The sequence below is a fragment of the Phycodurus eques genome, chromosome 7 (assembly GCF_024500275.1).
Source record: "Phycodurus eques isolate BA_2022a chromosome 7, UOR_Pequ_1.1, whole genome shotgun sequence".
Taxonomy (NCBI): domain Eukaryota; kingdom Metazoa; phylum Chordata; class Actinopteri; order Syngnathiformes; family Syngnathidae; genus Phycodurus; species Phycodurus eques.
The window spans coordinates 3,296,013-3,305,429 of NC_084531.1; the positions used below are offsets into that span (position 1 = coordinate 3,296,013).

Sequence of the window (9,417 nt, forward strand, 5' to 3'; positions counted from 1 at the left end):
CCCTTAAGCAATACTGAGATTTTGTTGTTCCACTAGAGTGGTCAAACGTTTGCCGCCATTAAACTTTTAAGTACTGGGAATGTTTTAAGTATCATTTTGTATTATGCAAGTAACTTTTGTTAATCTGAAAATGTCAAAACAAAATGTGGAGCAAACCTTACTCGTGATGAGTAGCATGTACATTTTTCAGTTTTATCATCAGCAATACAATTTTCCTCCTTGTCTTATCATCTCTGATACAGCTGTGATTCTTTGTCTTGTCTTTCCCCATTTAAGTTTGGTTTTTTTTTGTTCAACTTTTGGCCAACTATTCCTGTAGATTTTTGTCTTTGTCATCATCAAGTACTACTGAGGGTTCATTGTATCTAAAAGAGAACAACATTATTTGGCGCCATGGAAATACAGTGTGACCACATGCAAATGGTTGTGCCCTTCTTCCTGCTTCTTAAAAAAAAAAAAAAAAAACAGTTGAAACACTCATTAAATATATACTAAAATGTATTTACAGTTTGAATAATTGTAGCCATAGCAAAACCTAAGTTGTGTCAGTTTCTTCATCAAGTGGATAAATCCCAATGATGTGGCAGCACCCTTATGTAACATTAGGGCTGCACGATTATGGCCAAAATAATGATCACGATTACTTTGATACGCTATTACAAAGTGCAACAGGAATCGCACCTTAATGCAAGCAAATACAGTTCATGCATAAAACACAATAACACTTCTGGCTGTAAGCACCGACTTTTCATTTGAAAATCCCCGTCGTCCATATAGTGAATTGTCAAGGATAGGTACGGGTCAGTCGTGTACGGTCACAAACGCCAAAGAACTCGAAAGTTGTGATTTCCCTCTCTTGTTTACTCGCAGCGTTTTTTTTTCCATTGCGGCCAGGTCAACGGAAAAGTTGAAGCCAAGGAAAGCCCCTACAACAATTGTTAATAGTGTCTTACCGTGACACGTTGCCTCTCCACCAACGTGCTGAGAGGGCCAACTTCAAAATAAAAGCTTCACTGCTGCAAATGAAGCATTTTTCATGTGCAGCAGTGCCCGCATTTTAAATAGAAAAAAATCGCCGGCGATCAGGCTCATTTAATCGTGGCAGACAAAATCGTGATCACGTTTACAATTCGATTAATTGTGCAGCCCTATGTAATATGTATCTGCTGTATGTTGTCCCACTTGCAGACTCTACGAGTGATGTACCCCTACATTCCACAAAATGAAGATGAGTTGGAGTTGGTCATGGGAGATTTTGTCTTCATGTCTCCATCTGGCCAGAGTAATGCCACAGAGGGTTGGGTGTACGGGACCTCCCTCGCCAGCGGGCTATCAGGCTTGCTGCCCGAAAATTATGTGGGCTTAGCTGACGAGTCCGACACCTGGGTCTTCCACGGGTGAGCGGGGCACACAGGTTTAATTTCACTGGGATGATGTCACAATATTTTACATACCTAATGCTGCCATAGCCAATCCCCCCTTCTGTACACTCCCTGCGGTGGAAACACAATATTAATCTGGGTTTACCATACTGAGCTGTACCATGGCAAAACAACCTGAACAGTACCACTTGATGGAAACATGATTTTGCTCGCACTGTACCAGTTGCACTTTCCCAGAAATTCTACTGACTTTGTCCCTGTGCAATACAGTGGTGCCTTGAGATACGGGTGACCCGATTTACGAGTTGTTTTAGATAGGAGCTGCCATTCGGCTGTTTTTTTTTTGGCGTTGACTTACCAGCAACAATTTGAGATACGGGCACTGCATGGTGGCACTAAACTCAACTTACTTTGCGAAAAGCCGCAGAGACTTCAAGCTGTTTATTGTCGCTCCCAGTTGAAGTTTGCTCTCAAGACTAAACGTAGGGCAAAGAAACGATCTCATAGATTTGCCTTAAGAAAGTTCGTTTAGCTTGCTCCCTAGCGATTAGCATCGGTGTCACGGTGAAGCAGTGGCTATTTGAACACAAATGTTGGAGCAACACATGTAGAGAATATAACACTACTCGCAGGCATGTAACATTTTTTCCTCTGCAAAAAAATTTTAATGCAGCTTACGAAGGCAGTTGTGAAACAGTTCTTTGTGTGTGTCTATGTGTTGTACTTCCTCCAAGTGGCCAAGGTGCACACACCAGAAGGAGTAGCACAACATTGAACTAAACCATTTCATTTTGTTATAATTTATTTTTATAAAGTATGATACTATATAGTGCTCTGTTCCCTATTAAAAAATATATTGCATAAATATATATATTTTTTCTTTAGAGAGACTAGAACGGAATAATAGCATTTCGGTTCATTTCAATTGGGAAAGATGATTTGAGATAAGAATGTTTTGAGCGTGGTCATAACATGAATGTATCTCAAGGCACCACCAAATCAGATTTAGACCCCGATTGCAAGAACTTTTGATTTTGCTCACATAGTTCCTCAAAGGATGCTTGTAATATACTAAACTATCGCTTCTGTTTCTGTCGTCTGCGGTTGATTTGCGTGGGGAAAAAAATCCGCCAAATTTAAGTGATAATTTGTTTATGTTATTAAGATAAATCTGTGAAGAAACAAAACAAAAGAAGTAATAGTTTTCAATTTTGTGACATACGGTATTTTCCTGTCCATCGCAGCTCCCATTCATTCTTCAGCTGTGGCCTGTCTGATAGGTCCAGCAGGGAGAGGGGGATGTTTGATGGACCGGTGGACAGTCGACACCCTGATACCAGTCCTGGAGACACGCCAGCCGTCAGTCTTATTTGTCATCCAGTGCAGGTTGGTGCTAAGTACTACTAAATACTGAGAGTGTTAAAAAAATAAAAAATAAACTGGCTGATTGTGGTCTGGTAAAAACACATAAGCAGCTTTTCCAACACTGCTATTAATTGGTGTTTTCTTTACAGCAGGTCCTGCGGATTAGCGGTAATCACACTCGGCAGCCTAAGCGGTTATTTTTTGTTTGTCGACACGGTGAGAGGATGGACGTGGTGTTTGGAAGACACTGGCTCTCCCTCTGCTCAGACAGTAAAGGTTAGCGCTATCCTTAAATGTGAAGAAATATGGTTATACAGTGGTACCTTAATTTCCAAGTTGAATTTGTTCTGCGACCAAGCTCATAACTAAATTTCCTCGTATATGTAAATCAAATCAATTTCCCCCAATGAAATTAATTGAAATCCCATTAATCTGTTCCAGACCCCCCAAAAACTACCACAAATAGCAAACATCTGTTGAATTCTTATTTTTGCAGAAAGACAAAGATGTGGTCTGAAGCCAAGCCAATGACTGCACAAGCTACATTGAAATATCTTTGAAGTTACATTTGTGTATCGTATACGTTCATATTAAAATCAAATTTATTTGAGCGCTGCACACAACACATTCATTTTAGCACCAACATAAAATGCGTCCAGCCTGTTGCACCTACAGTGCGTACAGAAAGTATTCAGACCCCCTTAAAATTTTCACTCGTTGTGAAATGGCAGCCATTTGCTAAAATAATTTACGTTTATTTTTTTCCCCTCATTATTGTACACACAGCACCCCCATTTTTTTTGCCAGATTTGTTAAAAAAGAAAAAACTGAAATATCACCGTTTTTCTGTCACTATGAGGTGCTGTGTGTACATTGATGAGGAAAAATTTTTACTTAAATGATTTTAGCAAATGGCTGCAATATAACACAGAGTGAAAAATTTAAGGGGGTTTGAATACTTTCCATACCCACTATATATAATACAACAGGGGTGTTCAAGGGACTCCTATAGTCTAAGTAAACAATCAAACCGTTTTCTGAAGTTATTTTAAATTACCAGCTTTAACCCTAACCCCCCCCAAAAAAAAAAAACTCTGCACCTCCTCTAAAGTCATCTGGCGCCCCCCAGGGGAGCTGTGCCTCAATCTTTGAAAACAGCTGTGATGAGCAAAGTGGACAGGACTGATCATGACACCAAGTCTAAGTGGCATCAACATCATTCCGAAACCGCTTTGACGAGCGATTCATGACATGCAGTATAAAAGGTTTCATTCAATAAGTGACAATGCACTATTCTATTGAGTAACGTGACGACATATAGCGCAATAAGTACATTAGCAGCCGTTTGTCAGAAAAGTCTGCTGAGGACTCTTAAGAATCAAATTATTATCCTTTTTTTTTTGCAGGTCAATATGTCCGTTCCAATCTGAATATGCCTCTTACTTTGCCACTGTGGGGAGGACAAAGGGATTATGACATGGACGCACCCGTCACTGTGTTTGGATGCATGCAGGCACGGTTAGTGGGTATGTCGCGCTCAAGAAATCACAATAATTACACGGTATTGTGTTGATATGATAGCTGTGTGGTAAATGTGTTTTTGTTTTTGTTTTTCAGGTGAGGCCCTTTCAGAAGGCAACACCGTGATAGATTTTGTGTACTGCTCTCCAGCTCTGCGATGTGTTCAGACTGCACAGAGCATCCTGAAAGGTAAGGAAGATTCGTTCCCAAGTCTGCTGGGGTTGAGATCTTTAATGTGTTCCTGTGGGACAGGTATGCAGCAGGAGAGCAAGCTAAAAATACGTGTGGAACCGGGGCTTTTTGAATGGACCAAGTGGGTTTCCGGGAGCTCCCTGCCAGCATGGATACCTCCTGCTGACCTGGCCGCAACCCATTTCAGTGTGGACACGACATACAGGTGACGAATCGGGAGAAAAATCCAATTTCATCTACTTACCGCTGCATTCGGAAAACGTTACCTTGCTGTCGGAGCACAGTTATCTTTTGAAAGCCTCTTTTCCCAAAATAAATTGCTCGCTTTCCTGACCTTCCTGTGGTCGGGCATTATGATATTATGTTTGTCAGTTGTCTCTGGCGAAGGTTGATTATTGAATTTACCTCATGGGTTAAATAACCTATCTATCTATTTTGACGTCCAGTTGTGAAGAAACGTTGAAAAAATACACTGACAACAAATCTTGATTTGATTTGTTTTCATTTATTTTCTGTTGTCAAGACAAGAGTGCCACTCGGATTAAAAGTTTGACGCGCTACCGACTTAGCTAGTCACACTCTCATTTCAACTCTTGGTCAAGTAGCTACACAAAGTACCTCAAAGTTTATTGTAAAAAAAAAAAAATAATAATAACAAATTTAAATATGCGGTAGTAGTACTATTGGTATTGGTCGATGTAATAGTAGTCATAGAAAAATCAATATTTCCGACTTGCGAGTAACACCTTGACATTGTCCCCTATATCATTTTAGAGTACTTGTAAAGATGCAACTAAAATATGATTCAAACTACAGCACAAAAACAACAACGTATTTTAAAATATTATTTTATCAATCAGGCAGCACTTGATATACTGCAGAGGTTGTGGTTAGCACATGTGCCTCACAGTCGAGAGGTTCCGGGTTGGAATCACAGCTCAGGTTCTTCCGGTGCTTGCGTGGGTTTCCACCGTCATCTTCAAACAATAACATTTAAACTGCATAAAGGAGCAGCGACTTATTGCTTATTTGTATTACTTTTACATTCATTACAGACCGCTGATCCCCATCAGCAAGCTTACTGTGTCTGAATCGTATGAGAGCTACATGAGTCGAAGCCACCAAGTGACCAAAGAGATCCTATCAGACTGCAAAAACTCTGGTCAGCGTTTGTTTACCTGTTCTGTGCTTTGATGAGCAAGGACTGAAAAAAACGAATGCAAATATATGCTCCTTCTTTTTTAAGATGTACAGTACATGTATTGTACATTGCATTGTGTCAAGCATTTGTCCGCTGTTGCCTCCTTTGCCTGTTTCCGCTCTCCTCAGGAAACAATGTGCTGATTGTAGCCCACGCCTCTTCCTTAGAGGCCTGCACACGCCAGCTGCAGGGTTTCGTCCCACGGAGCGCCAAAGACTTCATCCAAGTAGTTCGAAAGGTTACTGCATAGCTTTTTTTCTTCCCCCCCCCCCCCCCCCCCCCCCATGTTGTCCCATACAGTCAAACTTTTGCTCTTGATGCAAGCTTGCCTCTCTCAGTTCATCCATGAATATTACCAAGAAACTGGCATCCACATAACGAGCTCACTGTTAGATTCTGTTTTGTGGAATTCTATCTTAACATACAAACAGTGATGCAAATATCCCCCCTCCTCAGTTGAGATAACAAGCAAATCCCAATAAGAAACACAAGCTCATTGGCGGAGATAACACACAGCGATGAAATTAGAGGATAATGTCCTTGGAAGAGGTAATAATAATAGGCAGTCTTCTTCAAAATGTTTTGTTTGTTTGTTTTTTAGATCCCTTACCTGGGCCTCTGTTCCTGCGAGGAGCAGGGCGACTCGGGGCAGTGGCAGATGGTCGACCCACCCATCCTCCCACTCACACATGGACCAAACCACATCTTTGACTGGAGGGAGACACTTTTGCATGTATAGCATCCGTTGGATATGAATCCCACCAAGTGCCTCCAAATACTGGTACTGTCCACATGAGTGGCATGTCGGCTTCACGAATGGCTCAGCAACTGCTGGGGATGTCGTTTTGAAGAATAAGGGATATGTTCATCTGGGCAACGGGGTGTTAGCTACACTATACAGGAGAAATTTCACTGAAATACAGCTGGATCAAACTATTTATATATTTTATGGATTTTCATCATGAAGCTCAGGAAGTTTCAGTGGAATTTCCAAAGTTGAACATAATCCATTCTAAGATGGTGGTTGACTCCCAAGATTTTAGAATCAGAATCATCTTTATTTGCCAAGTATGTCAAAAAACACACAAGGGTTGGAGCCGCTCGAGTACGACAACGGACGGCCAATTTGACAAAAATACTTTTTGAGACATAGAAACGTAAAAACACACTGCGGAGAGTCATTGAGCAATGAGAGGTTGCCGGTGATGTGGTCATGCTTTACTTGTATGTAATGTAAATATATTTCTTTAATTTATTGATAGTTCATTGTATTGCTCATATTAAGAGTGAGGCAGACAGAACCTTCCCTATGTTCACGGTTGGCAACATTCCCGGTGATCATGACACGCTTCCTCTTTTCCACGACTGGTAAATTCTGCGGCGGCATCCCAAAAAAAAAGCAAAAAAAAAAACAGCTCAGCAAATAGTATAGTAACTGTAGGAATAAAACTCACAAGAGTTGCTGAAATCTTGTATAACATCACACATGATGATGCTTTGGACTTTGGAGGTTCCACTGTATGTTACAGCAACACACTTTGCATCAGTTGTAATGCTGCCGCACACTGCGCGATGTAGTCGAACCCGACTGGCGCGGCTCGCTAAACTGGGAAATGTTTATGTGCGTTTTGATTGGCTATAAGCTGCGACGTTTTGACGGCGATTCGAATTTTGAATGGCGGCAAAACCAGTGGCAGACTGATCGGCCACTCGTGAACCAAACCACGCACAACCGCACGCCACTTGAGTCGGGTTCGGCAGCGGCGCTCTTTGCGCGGCAGCCTTTAGATGCCATGATTGTGCAAGTGACGAGTCACTGCGCTTAAAGAAACCACGACATCTGTCGGCCAATCAGATGACAGTGACGTCACGGCCCTCCTCGCCCTGCGTTTTAGAAGCAGCTCGGAAGAGGTTCTGAGGAACGGTGCCACTGTCACCGCCCGACCTCGAAAAAGTGTAATATGAAAAGCGAACCAGACAGGGCGGAACCAGGCTGGTTGGGGTTAAAACCGGTGCAATGGAAAAGGGGCATCTGTTAACGATTGTTTTCACGTTCTCCTGTATTGTTGTTTTGTGTTTCCAATTGGACGCGCGACCGATTAATCGGCCGGCCATTACTTTTTCACAAATGGCCACGAAGCTTGTTTTTTTTTTTTCCCTTAATAAAATCAACATTTAGAAACTGCATTTTGTTTACTTGGTTTATCTTTGTCTGCTATTTACATGTTTTTGATGATCTTAAAACATTAAAGTGGGAACACTATGCACAAAAACAGGGGGGGGGGGGGGGAAGCATCGTTGATTTTGGCTATGGTCACATTAACTTGCAGTCTTCCACCTATGTTTCTATTTATTAATCAATATTTGCTTTAGATGTGACAAGACAAATGATTTGTCAAAATTAACAGTATACAGGGAAGTATGCTCTTTACCTCAGGTGTCAAGTGCATTTCACACATGCATCTCATTCCGATGATGGATTGTGTGTTTGTTGCGAGTCCCTCCTTGCGTGAGAGTGATGAGTCCTACACCTGATTTGCAGAAATGAGTTGAGCTCGAGTCGCTTCTGAGGACCTTATTCCATTTGTATGCATTGACGTGTACATTCACGACTGTATGCGTCATTCGCTACTTTTTAAAGCCATGCAGTGGAAGTGCTAGATATCAAATCAAGTCTCTCGAAGCACTTACATGTCCTGGGCCCATTTTCTGTGAGCTATTCCCAAAAATTACAGGAGCAACACACAGACAAAAGGCGAGCCAAAATTAACTTTGCCGGTGATTGTGGTTCATATCGTGTGTATATTGTAATGAACGGGCATAAAACAATTCTGGTATGCCCAAGTAAATTGTTCAGAAGTAGAAGGCTCAACATTGTAACTATTCACTTGTGCACATATTCCAATACAGAAGAAAGAAAGAAAGAAGAAAATGCTTATTATAGGTTGTTGTTGTTTTTTTTTTTTTTTTGTATAATGGACCTTCCAAAGTTCATTTGTTTTAGTTTAACGAAAATGTTCTGGAAAAATACGCCCCAAAAGTCAAGCAAAAGTAGTTAAAGGTCATAGTTCAAACCCTCATTATACAAATCTTGTTACATTAACTCCACAAGCGTCTTTAGGTGTTGGTCATGGGGTTGTTGCTTTTTTTTTAACTTTGCTTTAATGCTACAAGATGAACGGTACTACTGAAAGTATGATGATAACCACGACCAGGAATGGAACTTATCAATATTGTGACATGGAAAAGTAATTTAGCTGCTCCTTGCAATATGAGCAATACATATGAATAAAATGAATATTGTTTTGAAAATCAGTTTCTTCTATTTCATAATATGTAGAGTCCACTGTTGCTTTAATTCATGCGCCAAATGGCAAATCTCACATCTGTGTTATTTCTTTTTTTTTCACCGTCTTTTATAGACAGTTCCCTAAAAAATATATTTTACGTCCATTTTTGGAGGAAACTAGGAGCCATGTGATGAAATGAGTCATAGTGACTTTAGTGCTATTTGCATTTTATTTATTCTGTGAACATTACAATTTTGTACAACATATTTATTTGGAATTAAAGATGTAAGTTTGAAATAGCTCATCTTTCCTGATGGACTTTTGTGTGTGTGTGTGTGTGTGTTACAATTAGGTGATGTAAAACTACAATTTTGTCCATTATAGGTTGTTTATTTGCATATACTGTGAGTACATCTAAATTCAAAATTCTAATATTGTTAAAAATGTGTTTGCTATTCCTCAATCA

The 9,417-nt window shown here is 40.5% G+C and overlaps 1 protein-coding gene across 6 annotated transcripts in view; it reads left to right on the plus strand.

Moving 5' to 3' along the window:
• Positions 1 to 7,796, plus strand: part of ubash3bb (ubiquitin associated and SH3 domain containing Bb) — a 36,770-nt gene extending 28,974 nt beyond the window's left edge. For 3 of the 6 annotated variants that reach the window (XM_061681179.1, XM_061681175.1, XM_061681180.1), the window contains 9 exons: positions 1,189 to 1,397; positions 2,627 to 2,768; positions 2,897 to 3,023; positions 4,154 to 4,273; positions 4,365 to 4,457; positions 4,521 to 4,665; positions 5,516 to 5,622; positions 5,790 to 5,899; positions 6,263 to 7,796. In XM_061681179.1, coding sequence (XP_061537163.1) covers positions 1,189 to 1,397; positions 2,627 to 2,768; positions 2,897 to 3,023; positions 4,154 to 4,273; positions 4,365 to 4,457; positions 4,521 to 4,665; positions 5,516 to 5,622; positions 5,790 to 5,899; positions 6,263 to 6,400 — 1,191 coding nt within the window. In that variant the 3' untranslated portion in view covers positions 6,401 to 7,796. The remainder of the gene's footprint in view (positions 1 to 1,188; positions 1,398 to 2,626; positions 2,769 to 2,896; positions 3,024 to 4,153; positions 4,274 to 4,364; positions 4,458 to 4,520; positions 4,666 to 5,515; positions 5,623 to 5,789; positions 5,900 to 6,262) is intronic. The other 3 variants (XM_061681176.1, XM_061681177.1, XM_061681178.1) reach the window with 3 other exon arrangements.
• Positions 7,797 to 9,417: the final 1,621 nt, after the last annotated feature.